This window comes from Pleurodeles waltl, chromosome 2_2, assembly GCF_031143425.1.
Source record: "Pleurodeles waltl isolate 20211129_DDA chromosome 2_2, aPleWal1.hap1.20221129, whole genome shotgun sequence".
In the NCBI taxonomy this organism is placed as follows: Eukaryota; Metazoa; Chordata; class Amphibia; order Caudata; family Salamandridae; genus Pleurodeles; species Pleurodeles waltl.
Window position 1 is genome coordinate 514659765 of NC_090439.1, and position 16194 is coordinate 514675958.

At 47.9% G+C, this 16194-nt stretch overlaps 1 protein-coding gene across 2 annotated transcripts in view; it reads left to right on the forward strand.

The window, feature by feature from the left end:
* Positions 1–16194, forward strand: part of IMPACT (impact RWD domain protein) — a 219914-nt gene that overhangs the window by 168206 nt on the left and 35514 nt on the right. For both annotated transcript variants that reach the window (XM_069220038.1, XM_069220039.1), the window contains one exon: positions 14508–14581. In XM_069220038.1, the coding sequence (XP_069076139.1) occupies positions 14508–14581 (74 nt within the window). The remainder of the gene's footprint in view (positions 1–14507; positions 14582–16194) is intronic.

Consider the following 16194-nt stretch of genomic DNA (forward strand, 5'->3'; position numbering starts at 1 on the left):
TGTTTAAAAGCGCAAAGCGTGGCAATCTGGTCGCGCTTGACCAGGTCAAAGTCAAAGGTTTAAGCCGACCGCAATGGAGCGTGGGTCAGATACAGTCACAGATTAGTCCCGCTGAAGGTTTACCCCCGTTTGGGTGGAAGAAGTTCGCCGGGAACAAGGAGAGCGTCGCTCGCAATGGTCGTCATGGCGTGGGGCGCAGGCTAGGCATCGTGGACTGGCAGGAGCCTCATGTTGACGATCATTGATCTTCCGTGCAAAGGTGCGGTTCTGGTGTGAATGGGCCTGTTCACGGTCACAAAGAGCCCAAAAGCTTGAAATAAAGAGCTTGAAAGCCGCATGAAGGGCCCAGGACCCTCGTGAGGGTCAGGAATGTGGAAACAGGTCCAGGAGCTGTGGGGAGCCTGTTATGTCCCTGAAACTCAGATCAGGAAGCCAGCAGACTAGCCTTTTGAGTTACTCTGAGATCCTGGGTTTAAGACGCAGTTGCAGATCTAATTCGTCTTCCCCAGGCAAAAGGGCAGCAGGCCAACACAGCAAGACAGTAGTTCCTTCAGGGTCAAGACTGATTTGCACATGGCTGGGTCCAAACTGGGGTGGCATGGTGAGCAAAAGAGCGATGGATTAAACCCAGATCTTTGACTGGGGGTGAGTGTTTGACAATGTTCAGCATTCCGTCCATCACTTGTTATTTTTGCTTTGTCGCCCTTAGTGGGAAGGGTATGCCCAGACTTGGGTCCTGTGCTTCCCATGCCACTGGATTCAAGCTAGCCTGGCTGATGAGGGGTGAAACCCCGAAACCAGTCCCAGGATGCTTGTTTCCGGTCCAGTGAGGACCTGGCTTGGCAGTTCGGGCTGGACTGTTCCCATGAGGAACAGGGTCAAGACTGATTTGCACATGGCTGGGTCCAAACTGGGGTGGCATGGTGTAGGAAGTTAGCTCTGTATGTACTATTTCAAAGTATGGAATAGCATGCACAGAGTCCAAGGGTTCCCCTTAGAGGTAAGATAGTGGCAAAAAGAGATAATACTAATGCTCTATTTTGTGGTAGTGTGGTCGAGCAGTAGGCTTATCAAAGGAGTAGTGTTAAGCATTTGTTGTACATACACACAGGCAATAAATGAGGAACACACACTCAGAGACAATTCCAGGCCAATAGGTTTTTGTATAGAAAAATATCTTTTCTTAGTTTATTTTAAGAACCACAGGTTCAAATTCTACATGTAATACTTTGCATGAAAGGTATTGCAGGTAAGTACTTTAGGAACTTTGAATAATCACAATAGCATATATACTTTTCAAATAAAACACATATAGTTATTTTAAAACTAGACACAGTGCAATTTTCACAGTTCCTAGGGGAGGTAAGTTATTGTTAGTTCTTGCAGGTAAGTAAACCACCTACGGGGTTCAAATTGGGGTCCAAGGTAGCCCACCGTTGGGGGTTCAGAGCAACCCCAAAGTTACCACACCAGCAGCTCAGGGCCGGTCAGGTGCAGAGTTCAAAGTGGTGCCCAAAACGCATAGGCTTCAATGGAGAAGGGGGTGCCCCGGTTCCAGTCTGCCAGCAGGTAAGTACCCGCGTCTTCGGAGGGCAGACCAGGGGGGTTTTGTAGGGCACCGGGGGGGACACAAGTCCACACAGAAAGTACACCCTCAGCAGCGCGGGGGCGACCGGGTGCAGTGTGCAAACAAGCGTCGGGTTTGTAATAGGAATCAATAGGAGACCAAGGGGGTCTCTTCAACGATGCAGGCCGGCAAGGGGGGGCTCCTCGGGGTAGCCACCACTTGGGCAAGGGAGAGGGCCTCCTGGGGGTCACTCCTGCACTGGAGTTCCGATCCTTCAGGTCCTGGGGGCTGCGGGTGCAGGGTCTTTTCCAGGCGTCGGGATCTGGGAGTCAGACAGTCACGGTCAGGGGTCGCTGTGGGGGCTCAGGGGGGACAACTTTGGTTACTCACAGTCTCGGAGACGCCGGGGAGTCCTCCCTGAAGTGTTGTTTCTCCACCAGTCGAGTCGGGGTCGCCGGGTGCAGGGTTGCAAGTCTCACGCTTCTGGCGGGAAACTCTGTTGTTTTCAAGTTGCTCCTTTGAAACAAAGTTGCAGTCTTTGGTGAACAGGGCCGCTGTTCTCGGGAGTTTCTTGGTCCTTTTAGAGCAGGGCAGTCCTCTGAGGATTCAGAGTTCGCTGGTCCTGGGGAAAGCGTCGCTGGAGCAGTTTTCTTCCGAAGGGGGGAGACAGGCCGGTAGAGCTGGGGCCAAGGCAGTTGGTGTCTCCGTCTTCTCTGCAGGGTTTTTCAGCTTAGCAGTCCTCTTCTTCTTAGGTTGCAGGAATCTGAGTTCCTAGGTTCAGGGGAGCCCCTAAACACAGAATTTAGGGGGGTGTTTAGGTCAGGGAGGGCAGTAGCCAATGGCTACTAGCCCTGAGGGTGGCTACACCCTCTTTGTGCCTCCTCCCAAGGGGAGGGGGTCACATTCCTATCCCTATTGGGGGAATCCTCCATCTGCAAGATGGAGGATTCCTAAGTGTCAGAGTCACTTCAGCACAGGTTGCCTTAGGGGCTGTCCTGACTGGTCAGTGACTCCTCCTTGTTTTTCTCATTATCTCCTCCGGCCTTGCCGCCAAAAGTGGGGCCTTGGCCGGAGGGGGCGGGCAACTCCACTAGCTGGAATGCCCTGTGGTGCTGGAACAAAGGGGGTGAGCCTTTGAGGCTCACCGCCAGGTGTTACAGCTCCTGCCTGGGGGAGGTGATAGCATCTCCACCCAGTGCAAGCTTTGTTACTAGCCACAGAGTGACAAAGGCACTCTCCCCATGTGGCCAGCAACATGTCTCGAGTGTGGCAGGCTGCTAGAACCAGTCAGCCTACACGGGTAGTTGGTTAAAGTTTCAGGGGGCACCTCTAAGGTGCCCTCTCGGGTGTATTTTACAATAAAATGTACACTGGCATCAGTGTGCATTTATTGTGCTGAGAAGTTTGGTACCAAACTTCCCAGGTTTCAGTGTAGCCATTATGGTGCTGTGGAGTTCGTGTTTGACAGACTCCCAGACCATATACTTTTATGGCTACCCTGCACTTACAACGTCTAAGGTTTGGCTTAGACACTGTAGGGGCACAGTGCTAATGCACTGGTGCCCTCACCTATGGTATAGTGCACCCTGCCTTAGGGCTGTAAGGCCTACTAGAGGGGTGACTTATCTATACTGCATAGGCAGTGTGAGGTTGGCATGGCACCCTGAGGGGAGTGCCATGTTGACTTACTCGTTTTGTCCTCACCAGCACACACAAGCTGGCAAGCAGTGTGTCTGTGCTGAGTGAGGGGTCCCCAGGGTGGCATAAGACCTGCTGCAGCCCTTAGAGACCTTCCCTGGCATCAGGGCCCTTGGTGCTGGGGCTTGGTTAGCAGGCCTCAGCACACTTTCAATTCAAAACATAGCATCAGCAAAGGCAAAAAGTCAGGGGGTAACCATGCCAAGGAGGCATTTCCTTACACAACCCCCCACACCCCCCAAACGAAAGAGGATGAGACTAACCTTTCCCGAGAGAGTCTTCATTTTCTAAGTGGAAGAACCTGGAAAGGCCATCTGCATTGGCATGGGCAGTCCCAGGTCTGTGTTCCACTATAAAGTCCATTCCCTGTAGGGAGATGGACCACCTCAACAGTTTTGGATTTTCACCTTTCATTTGCATCAGCCATCTGAGAGGTATGTGGTCAGTTTGAACTACAAAGTGAGTACCAAAGAGGTATGGTCTCAGCTTCTTCAAGGACCAAACCACAGCAAAGGCCTCCCTCTCAATGGCACTCCAACGCTGCTCCCTGGGGAGTAACCTCTTGCTAATGAAAGCAACAGGCTGGTCAAGGCCATCATCATTTGTTTGGGACAAAACTGCCCCTATCCCATGTTCAGAGGCATCTGTCTGCACATTGAACTGCTTGGAGTAATCTGAAGCTTTTAGAACTGGTGCTGTGCACAATGCTTGTTTCAGGGTGTCAAAGGCCTGTTGGCATTCTACAGTCCAGTTTACCTTCTTGGGCATTTTCTTGGAGGTGAGTTCTGTGAGGGCTGTCACTATGGATCCATATCCCTTCACAAACCTCCTGTAATACCCAGTCAAGCCAAGGAATGCCCTGACTTGAGTCTGGGTTTTTGGAGCTGCCCAGTCCAGAATAGTCTGGATCTTAGGCTGGAGTGGCTGAACTTGGCCTCCACCTACAAGGTGTCCCAAGTAAACCACAGTTCCCTGCCCTATCTGGCATTTGGATGCCTTGATAGAGAGGCCTGCTGATTGCAGAGCCTTCAAAACCTTCTTCAGGTGGACCAGGTGATCCTGCCAGCTGGAGCTAAAGACAGCAATATCATCCAGATAAGCTGCACCAAAGGACTCCAAACCAGCAAGGACTTGATTCACCAACCTTTGGAAGGTGGCAGGGGCATTCTTTAAACCAAAGGGCATAACAGTAAACTGATAATGCCCATCAGGTGTGGAGAATGCTGTCTTTTCATTTGCTCCAGGTGCCATTTTGATTTGCCAGTACCCTGCTGTTAAGTCAAAGGTACTTAAGAATTTGGCAGCACCTAATTTGTCAATCAGTTCATCAGCCCTAGGAATGGGATGGGCATCTGTCTTGGTGACAGAATTAAGTCCTCTGTAGTCCACACAAAACCTCATCTCTCTCTTTCCATCTTTGGTGTGAGGTTTGGGGACTAAGACCACTGGGCTAGCCCAGGGGCTGTCAGAGTGCTCAATTACTTCCAATTCCAGCATCTTGTGGCCTTCCACCTTGATGCTTTCCTTAACTTGGTCAGACTGTCTGAATATTTTGTTTTTGACAGGCATGCTGTCTCCTGTGTCCACATCATGGGTACACAGGTGTGTCTGACCAGGGGTTAGGGAAAAGAGCTCAGCAAACTGTTGCAGGACCTTCCTACAATCAGATTGCTGTTGGCCAGAGAGGGTGTCTGAATAGATCACTCCATCCACTGAGCCATCCTTAGGGTTTGATGAGAGGAGATCAGGGAGAGGTTCACTCTCAGTTTCTTGGTCCTCATTTGTTACCATTAACAGATTCACATCAGCCCTATCATGCAAGAGCTTTAGGCGGTTTACATGGATCACCCTCTTGGGGCTCCTGCTAGTGCCTAGGTCCACCAGGCAGGTGACCTGACTCTTCTTCTCTAGCACTGGGTAAGGGCCACTCCATCTGTCCTGAAGTGCCCTGGGAGCCACAGGCTCCAAAACCCAGACTTTCTGCCCTGGTTGAAATTCAACCATTGCAGCCTTTTGGTCATACCAAAACTTCTGGAGCTGTTGGCTGGCCTCAAGGTTTTTACTTGCCTTTTCCATGTACTCTGCCATCCTTGAATGAAGGCCAAGTACACAGTCCACTATGTCTTGTTTAGGCTCATGAAGAGGTCTCTCCCAGCCTTCTTTCACAAGAGCTAGTGGTCCCCTTAGAGGGTGGCCAAACAGAAGTTCAAAGGGTGAGAACCCTACTCCCTTCTGAGGCACCTCTCTGTAAGCGAAAAGCAGACATGGTAAGAGGACATCCCATCTCCTTTTGAGTTTTTCTGGGAGTCCCATGATCATGCCCTTTAATGTCTTGTTGAATCTCTCAACAAGGCCATTAGTTTGTGGATGATAGGGTGTAGTGAATTTATAAGTCACTCCACACTCATTCCACATGTGTTTCAGGTATGCTGACTTGAAGTTGGTACCTCTGTCAGACACCACCTCCTTAGGGAAACCCACTCTGGTAAAGATACCAATGAGGGCCTTGGCTACTGCAGGGACAGTAGTCGACCTAAGGGGAGTAGCTTCATGATACCTAGTAGCATGATCCACTACTACTAGTATGTACATATTTCCTGAGGCTGTGGGAGGTTCAAGTGGACCCACTATGTCCACACCCACTCTTTCAAAGGGGACCCCCACCACTGGAAGTGGAATGAGGGGGGCCTTTGGATGTCCACCTGTCTTACCACTGGCTTGACAGGTGGTACAGGAGACACAAAACTCCTTAACTTTCTGGGACATGTTGGGCCAGTAGAAGTGGTTGACTAGTCTCTCCCACGTCTTGGTTTGTCCCAAATGCCCAGCAAGGGGAATATCATGGGCGAAGGTCAGTATGAACTCTCTGAACTCCTGAGGCACTACCACTCTCCTAGTGGCACCAGGTTTGGGATCTCTTGCCTCAGTGTACAGGAGTCCATCTTCCCAATAGACCCTATGTGTTCCAGTTTTCTTGCCATTGGACTCTTCAGCAGCTTGCTGCCTAAGGCCTTCAAGAGAGGGACAGGTTTCTTGCCCCTTACACAACTGCTCCCTTGAGGGTCCCTCTGGGCCTAAGAGCTCAACCTGATAAGGTTCCAACTCCATAGGCTCAGTTCCCTCAGAGGGCAGAACTTCTTCCTGAGAAGAGAGGTTCTCTTTTTGTTGTTGTGTTGCAGCTGGTTTCCCAGTTGTCTTTCCTTTTCTCTTGGTAGGCTGGGCCCTTTTTCCAGACTCCAGCTCTACTTTTTAACCCTGAGCCTTGCACTGTGCCCTTGTCTTGACACACACCAGTTCCGGGATACCCAGCATGGCTGCATGGGTTTTCAGTTCTACCTCAGCCCATGCTGAGGACTCCAGGTCATTTCCAAGGAAACAGTCTACTGGGATATTTGAGGAGACCACCACCTGTTTCAGGCCATTGACCCCTCCCCACTCTAAAGTAACCATAGCCATGGGATGTACTTTAGTTTGATTGTCAGCATTGGTGACTGGATAAGTTTGTCCAGCCAGGTATTGACCAGGGGAAACCAGCTTCTCTGTCACCATGGTGACACTGGCACCTGTATCCCTCAGGCCTTCTACACTTGTCCCATTAATTAAGAGCTGCTCCCTGTATTTTTGCATGTTAGGAGGCCAGGCAGCCAGTGTGGCTAAATCCACCCCACCCTCAGAGACTAATGTAGCTTCAGTGTGACACCTGATTTGCTCTGGGCACACTGTTGATCCCACTTGGAGACTAGCCATTCCAGTGTTAGCTGGAGTGGAGTTGGAAGTGGTACTTTTCTTGGGACAGGCCTTGTCTCCAGTTTGGTGTCCAGACTGATTACAGCTACGACACCAGGCCTTTTTGGGATCAAAGATTTTACCCTTGTACCCAAAATTGTTTTGTGAAGAGGCTCTGGGCCCACCCTCCTGTGCAGGTTTTTGGGGGCCTGTAGAAGACTCTTTACTATTTTTGTTTTTGGATGTCTCAACACCTTTCCCCTGGGGAGGCTTTGTGACCCCTTTCTTTTGGTCACCCCCTGTGGAAGTCTTGGTCACCCTAGTCTTGACCCAATGGTCCACCTTCTTTCCCAATTCTTGGGGAGAAATTGGTCCTAGGTCTACCAGATGCTGATGCAGTTTATCATTGAAACAATTACTTAATAGGTGTTCCTTCACAAATAAATTGTACAGCCCATCATAATTACTTACACCACTGCCTTGAATCCAACCATCCAGTGTTTTCACTGAGTAGTCTACAAAATCAACCCAGGTCTTTTTGAGCCCCCCTGAATCTAATCCTATACTCCTCAGTGGAGAATCCAAATCCCTCAATCAGGGTTCCCTTCATGAGGTCATAAGATTCTGCATCTTTTCCAGAGAGTGTGAGGAGTCTATCCCTACACTTTCCAGTGAACATTTCCCAAAGGAGAGCACCCCAGTGAGATCTGCTTACTTTTCTCGTTACACAAGCCCTCTCAAAAGCTGTGAACCATTTGGTGATGTCATCACCATCTTCATATTTAGTTACAATCCCTTTAGGGATTTTCAACATGTCAGGAGAATCTCTGACCCTATTTATGTTGCTGCCACCATTGATGGGTCCTAGGCCCATCTCTTGTCTTTCCCTTTCTATGGCTAGGATCTGTCTTTCCAAAGCCAGTCTTTTGGCCATCCTGGCTAACTGGATGTCCTCTTCACTGGAGTTATCCTCAGTGATTTCAGAGGTGTTGGTCCCTCCTGTGAGGGAAACAGCATCTCTGACTAGTATATTTGGAGACAGGGCTTGAGTGGCCCTGTTCTCCCTAAGTAGGACTGGAGGGGGGGAATTCTCCTCCAAATCACTATCTTCATCCTCTGTGTTGCCATCCTCAGAGTGGTTGGCTTTTTCAAACTCTGCCAAAAGCTCCTGGAGCTGTAGTTTGGAAGGTCTTGAGCCCATTGTGATTTTCTTTATTTTGCAGAGTGACCTTAGGTCCCTCATCTTAAGATGGAGGTAAGGTGTGAGGTCGAGTTCCTCCACATTCATCTCTGCACTAGACATTATGGGGGTGATTCTGACCCCGGCGGTACTAGACCGCCGGGGCCAGGGTCGGCGGGAGCACCGCCAACAGGCTGGCGGTGCCCCGCAGGGCATTCTGACCGCAGCGGTTCAGCCGCGGTCAGAAGAGGAAAACCGGCGGTCTCCCGCCGGTTTTCCGCTGCCCTTCTGAATCCTCCATGGCGGCGCAGCTCGCTGCGCCGCCATGGTGATTCAGACACCCCATACCGCCATCCTGTTCCTGGCGGTTCGCCCGCCAGGAACAGGATGGCGGTATGGGGTGTCGTGGGGCCCCTGGGGGCCCCTGGAGTGCCCATGCCAATGGCATGGGCAGTGCAGGGGCCCCCGTAAGCGGGCCCCACTTTGAATTTCACTGTCTGCATTGCAGACAGTGAAATTCGCGACGGGTGCAACTGCACCCGTCGCACCTTCCCACTCCGCCGGCTCAATTCTGAGCCGGCGTCCTCGTGGGAAGGGTTTTTGCACTGGGCTGGCGGGCGGCCTTTTGGCGGTCGCCCGCTAGCCCAGTGCAAAAGCCAAAATACCCTCTGCGGTCTTGCGACCGCGGAGCGGTATTTTGGAGGGGGGAAGTCTGGCGGGCGGCCTCCGCCGCCCGCCAGACTTAGAATGACCCCCTATGTTTCTAAAAGTTGGAATACTTTTTAAGAATCTAAAACTAGTTCTAGGTTCTAATTCAAACTTTCACAAAACTTTTAAACTCTAAAAGAACTGCTAACAGGGACTAACACAAGGCCCTAGCAGGACTTTTAAGAATTTAGAAAAATATTTCAGATTGCAAAAATCAATTTCTAATGACAATTTTTGGAATTTGTCGTGTGATCAGGTATTGGCTGAGTAGTCCAGCAAATGCAAAGTCTTGTACCCCACCGCTGATCCACCAATGTAGGAAGTTGGCTCTGTATGTACTATTTCAAAGTAAGGAATAGCATGCACAGAGTCCAAGGGTTCCCCTTAGAGGTAAGATAGTGGCAAAAAGAGATAATACTAATGCTCTATTTTGTGGTAGTGTGGTCGAGCAGTAGGCTTATCAAAGGAGTAGTGTTAAGCATTTGTTGTACATACACACAGGCAATAAATGAGGAACACACACTCAGAGACAATTCCAGGCCAATAGGTTTTTGTATAGAAAAATATATTTTCTTAGTTTATTTTAAGAACCACAGGTTCAAATTATACATGTTATACTTTGAATGAAAGGTATTGCAGGTAAGTACTTTAGGAACTTTGAATAATCACAATAGCATATATACTTTTCAAATGAAACACATATAGCTATTTTAAAACTAGACACTTAGTGCAATTTTCACAGTTCCTAGGGGAGGTAAGTCATTGTTAGTTCTTGCAGGTAAGTAAACCACCTACGGGGTTCAAATTGGGGTCCAAGGTAGCCCACCGTTGGGGGTTCAGAGCAACCCCAAAGTTAACACACCAGCAGCTCAGGGCCGGTCAGGTGCAGAGTTCAAAGTGGTGCCCAAAACACATAGGGCCTGATTACAACTTTGGAGAAGTGACGGTAAAGTGACGGATATACCACCAGCTGTATTACGAGTCCATTATATCCTATGGAACTCGTAATACGGCTGGTGGTATATCTGTCACATTTGGGACGGATTAACACCTCCTCCAAAGTTGTAATCAGGCCCATAGGCTTCAATGGAGAAGGGGGTGCCCCGGTTCCAGTCTGCCAGCAGGTAAGTACCCGCGTCTTCGGAGGGCAGACCAGGGGGGTTTTGTAGGGCACCGGGGATGACACAAGTCCACACAGAAAGTTCACCCTCAGCAGCGCGGGGGCGGCCGGGTGCAGTGTGCAAACAAGCGTCGGGTTTGTAATAGGAATCAATGGGAGATCAAGGGGTCTCTTCAACGATGCAGGCCGGCAAGGGGGGGGGGCTCCTCGGGGTAGCCACCACCTGGGCAAGGGAGAGGGCCTCCTGGGGGTCACTCCTGCACTGGAGTTCCGATCCTTCAGATCCCGGGGGCTGCGGGTGCAGGGTCTTTTCCAGGCGTCGGGATCTGGGAGTCAGACAGTTGCGGTCAGGGGGAGCCTCGGGATTCCCTCTGCAGGCGTCGCTGTGGGGGCTCAGGGGCGACAACTTTGGTTACTCACAGTCTCGGAGTCGCCGGGGAGTCCTCCCTGAAGTGTTGTTTCTCCACCAGTCGAGTCAGGGTCGCCGGGTGCAGTGTTGCAAGTCTCACGCTTCTGGCAGGAAACTCTGTTGTTTTCAAGTTGCTCCTTTGAAACAAAGTTGCAGTCTTTGGTGAACAGGGCCGCTGTTCTCTGGAGTTTCTTGGTCCTTTTAGTGCAGGGCAGTCCTCTGAGGATTCAGAGGTCGCTGGTCCTGGGGAAAGCGTAGCTGGAGCAGTTTTCTTTCGAAGGGGGGAGACAGGCCGGTAGAGCTGGGGCCAAGGCAGTTGGTGTCTCCGTCTTCTCTGCAGGGTTTTTCAGCTTAGCAGTCCTCTTCTTCTTAGGTTCCAGGAATCTGAGTTCCTAGGTTCAGGGGAGCCCCTAAATACAGAATTTAGGGGGGTGTTTAGGTCAGGGAGGGCAGTAGCCAATGGCTACTAGCCCTGAGGGTGGCTACATCCTCTTTGTGCCTCCTCCCAAGGGGAGGGGGTCACATTCCTATCCCTATTGGGGGGATCCTCCATCTGCAAGATGGAGGATTCCTAAAAGTCAGAGTCACTTTAGCTCAGGTTGCCTTAGGGGCTGTCCTGACTGGTCAGTGACTCCTCCTTGTTTTTCTCATTATCTCCTCCGGCCTTGCCGCCAAAAGTGGGGCCGTGGCCGGAGGGGGCGGGCAACTCCACTAGCTGGAATGCCCTGTGGTGCTGGAACAAAGGGGGTGAGCCTTTGAGGCTCACCGCCAGGTGTTACAGCTCCTGCCTGGGGGAGGTGATAGCATCTCCACCCAGTGCAGGCTTTGTTACTAGCCACAGAGTGACAAAGGCACTCTCCCCATGTGGCCAGCAACATGTCTCGAGTGTGGCAGGCTGCTAGAACCAGTCAGCCTACACGGGTAGTTGGTTAAAGTTTCAGGGGGCACCTCTAAGGTGCCCTCTGGGGTGTATTTTACAATAAAATGTACACTGGCATCAGTGTGCATTTATTGTGCTGAGAAGTTTGATACCAAACTTCCCAGGTTTCAGTGTAGCCATTATGGTGCTGTGGAGTTCGTGTTTGACAGACTCCCAGACCATATACTCTTATGGCTACCCTGCACTTACAACGTCTAAGGTTTGGCTTAGACACTGTAGGGGCACAGTGCTCATGCACTGGTGCCCTCACCTATGGTATAGTGCAACCTGCCTTAGGGCTGTAAGGCCTGCTAGAGGGGTGACTTATCTATACTGCATAGGCAGTGTGAGGTTGGCATGGCACCCTGAGGGGAGTGCCATGTCGACTTACTCGTTTTGTCCTCACCAGCACACACAAGCTGGCAAGCAGTGTGTCTGTGCTGAGTGAGGGGTCCCCAGGGTGGCATAAGACATGCTGCAGCCCTTAGAGAACTTCCCTGACATCAGGGCCCTTGGTACCAGGGGTACCAGTTACAAGGGACTTACCTGGATGCCAGGGTGTGCCAATTGTTAAAACAAAAGTACAGGTTAGGGAAAGAACACTGGTGCTGGGGCTTGGTTAGCAGGCCTCAGCACACTTTCAATTCAAAACATAGCATCAGCAAAGGCAAAAAGTCAGGGGGTAACCATGCCAAGGAGGCATTTCCTTACACATGGTGAGCAAAAGAACGATGGATTAAACCCAGATCTTTGACTGGGGGTGAATGTTTGACAATGTTCAGCATTCTGTCCATCACTTGTTGTTTTTGCTTTGTCACCCTAAGTGGGAAGGGTATGCCCAGACGTGGGTCCCGTGCTTCCCATTCCACTGGATTCAAGCTAGCCTGGCTGATGAGGGGTGAAACCCCGAAAACCGGTCCCAGGAGGCTTGCTTCCGGTCCAGTGAGGACCTGGCTTGGCAGTTCGGGCTGGACTGTTCCCATGAGGAACAGGGTCAAGACTGATTTGCACATGGCTGGGTCCAAACTCGGGTGGCATGGTGAGCAAAAGAACGATGGATTAAACCCAGATCTTTGACTGGGGGTGAGTGTTTGACAATGTTCAGCATTCCGTCCATCACTTGTTGTTTTTGCTTTGTCGCCCTTAGTGGGAAGGGTATGCCCAGACGTGGGTCCCGTGCTTCCCATGCCACTGGATTCAACCTAGCCTGGCTGATGAGGGGTGAAACCCCGAAACCTGTCCCAGGATGCTTGTTTCCGGTCCAGTGAGGACCTGGCTTGGCAGTTCGGGCTGGACTGTTCCCATGAGGAACAGGGTCAAGACTGATTTGCACATGGCTGGGTCCAAACTGGGGTGGCATGGTCAGCAAAAGAACGATGGATTAAACCCAGATCTTTGACTGGGGGTGAGTGTTTGACAATGTTCAGCATTCCGTCCATCACTTGTTGTTTTTGTTCTTCTTATATAGACATTTTTGCCTTTGAAATGGGAGGAACTTCTAGAGCATGCTTTTGAAGAGCACAGATGCCCTGCCTTCCCAGCCCTGGCTCCAGATTAACTACAGGAGGTGAGCACCCCTTTATGTGGAGACAGGACACAGCCTATAGGTATAGGTGAGGCTGGGTCCAGACTCCCGCCACCTACCTTCCAGCAATGGCCCATTAAGTCACATTTAAGCTCCCATTGTGTGTGGCTGTCTTGGAGGAATACACAAAGCCCAACTGCCAACTACACCCAGTCATGTGACTCCGGCAGGCTGCAGGTGTCAAGTGGCTAAGGCAAGAAAATGCCAGCTTTCTCAAAGTGGCATTTTCAGAAATGCAATTTAAAATTTGACTTATTTATAATTGATGATTCCAGGGATGCCAAACATGAAGGAGCTATCGCTTCCTATTTAGAAATTACACTTATAAAATGTAATAATAAGGCAACTTCATTGTTATCCCGTGAGAGAGATGGGCCTTGCAGTAGTGAAAAACTAATTTGAGTTTTTCACTTGCAGGACATGTAAAACTTAAAAGTACGTGTCCAACTTTTTAGATCTATTGCACCCTGCTCTCTGGGCTACCCTGGGCCTTTCCTAAAGGTGATTTAAATGTATTAAAAAGGAAGGATTTGTCACTATATACTCTCTTGTGGAAAATTGGTTATAATATGTACTTAAATTCTGAAGAACTGTAAACTTCCTGTTATTCTCTACGCGTAGCTCTTTGTATGTGCATACGAGATCTTTATTAGCCCTGTTTCAAGAGATCTGTATATATTTATTTACTGTGCAATATATTCAGTCCAAGAGTCCTTCCTGTATACTCACAAGATAATCTTTAAAATAAAGCAACAACCCCAGCCTCACAGAGTTTAATTAAACTTTTGAAGTTTTCCTTCATCAAAAACATGGCTTTATGAGTAGTAATTTGTGTTCCTAAAGCCTTTCAAAAGCAATACGAAATCTTTAGGAAGCTGTAGATCCTGGCACTGGAATTCCAAGGCATAGGTAGTGAGGTTCTGGCTGCAGCAACATTGTATCATAACTTCATATCAAAACATGTTCTGACACCACAAAGGAAGTTAACCCAATAATCAAAGTGGCTGCCATCTAACCAGAATACTCAAGAGTTTGTGGCATGCTTAGAATCTTAGTTCATTGCCAGCATGCCGCCACACAAAGCATTCTGCACATGCAGCCTCAGCTTAGCTAATGTTGACACTCACTGATAACTGCCAGGCTTTCCTTCATTGAAAAGAACTTAGCTCTAGAGGGTAAAGGGTGGTGCAATTAGGCTGCACCACCCTCGAGCCACACTAAGCGATAAACATTATCTCTATCCGCACTCTCTGACAAACAGGACCTTAACTACATCCCCCTTCATTGGGCCATGACGACACTTGGTGAGTATCTTAATACAAAAAATTATTTGCTCTGAAGTTAGACCTTATACTATGCATATTCAAAACATATATTGCATTATTCATTAGAGAATAATGGATTTAATATGCTTCTTGTAAAATAGCCATTTTTCCTCCTGTGCAAAAGGTAACTTTTGTTACTTTCATTAGGCCATCATCTTTCTTCATATGGTAGAATCTGAGTGTCTCAATTGTATTTTCTGCAATTTACAAAACAGAATATTTGTTTTTCCTATACTTTATACCGTAACAAGCAACTTGTTTTATTTTAAGGTGAAAATGGTTCTGAATAAATTGTACGAGAATAAGAAAATCGCAAGTGCGACTCATAATATATATGCATACAGGTGAGATCATCTTTTAGATACAATCATTGAATATTTGCATCAATTTTAATTTGTACCTTCTTCTTTCACTGTTTGAAATTTTGTGTTCAGGATTGTACCATTCATTCCCTTAAGCCTAGGGTGCATTGTACCAAAAGAATATTCCCTAACCAATATTCTTTGTCAGTCTGATTAATGTTGTAGTTGTCTTTTTCTGAATGTAGGCTGCACTTCCTTATCAAGGAATTATGTATTTCAGCAGCACTATAAATATCCACTTCAGTTTCGAGATATCTATCAAACAGATTCCCATTCCTAGAAATCTTCCTGCTAAATTGTTTGCAATGCCTGCTAATGTTGAACTAATTGGTGTAGAGGATTTGTCAGCAACTTTGAGTTTGCACTCCACTTAATATACTCTGGAGTACAAATCACATATTTGTCCAAGGCTTAGGACTGTACTATCTATGTGGTCAATCTTCTTCTGCAGAGCCTGGGGGAAAGCTTCCATGATTTGTTCCTTGTTTTTTTGCACATACCTATTTAAATTTAGATAACAGTCTGGTTTTACTTTAATATCTGTTGGGATTGTACTGTTGTTTTTAACACAGAGGCTTATATTCTCCTTATAAATTTGAAAAACAGGAGGACTGTCTGGGGGGTGGGGGGGCTAAATTGATTCTTCTGAAAACATGTTTATTGCCCATTCGTTTATGGCCTTAAACCCTTTGCCGCTTCTTTTACATGCAATTTGATGCATTAGGGGCTTTCCATTTTCAGTCTGAAAATAAACTTTGAACTAAATCTTTTGTAGATTACTAATATGCTTTGAGAGGACTATTGTTCTTGCATGTTTTTTGAGAAGCAATTATATAATGATATATAAGATTAAATTAATCTTGCTCTTGTAGTGGGCTTCTCAGCAAAGGATCCGCCTCTGCTTTACTATCTTTGGATAGTTCCCTCTTATCAGGCTAGAACTCTGAAAACAACCCATTATGAACATTTTGCAAAACGTTTAACATTAGAAATAGGTGGTCCCTTTTTTATTTTTGGAACATATGGTAAGTAATAGTTATTGTTAGAAAAAAACTGTTGGAAGCTACGACTTTGTATAATATGTTTGTATTGTAAATGTACAGTCACCATACCTCCATTGAGCTTGTGATTGGAAGCCTGGAAAGGAGAATGCCTTAGCTGGAAGGCTGTTATTAAAAATACATACATTTTTTTTTTCACCTGGAGGTAATCCTGACTTTTATCTTGATCCAAACAATAGTGTGTGCAGAAAAAGTGAAATCCAGGTAATTGCTTTCAAATCTTCATTTATGGGTCATTGTAGAACAGAGCAGCTATTGCAACTTCCTTGCTTGTTGAGTGCCCTCTTACCTTTCCAGGTAGCTATTGACTGAAAAGCCATTATGGATTTCACAATATATTTTACAGTAAATTGCTCGTGAACTGATTTTCTTACATTTCTTTTGTCATAAGAAACCAGAAGGTGCCTAGGTATCTTTAGATACAAAACTGTTTTAAAGGTGAATAATCTTATGGTAATATTCTTAATCACTGGACTACATTGTTGACCGAGAATTTATTTATGAATAATGCAGTTGTTCATAACCTAGTAATAG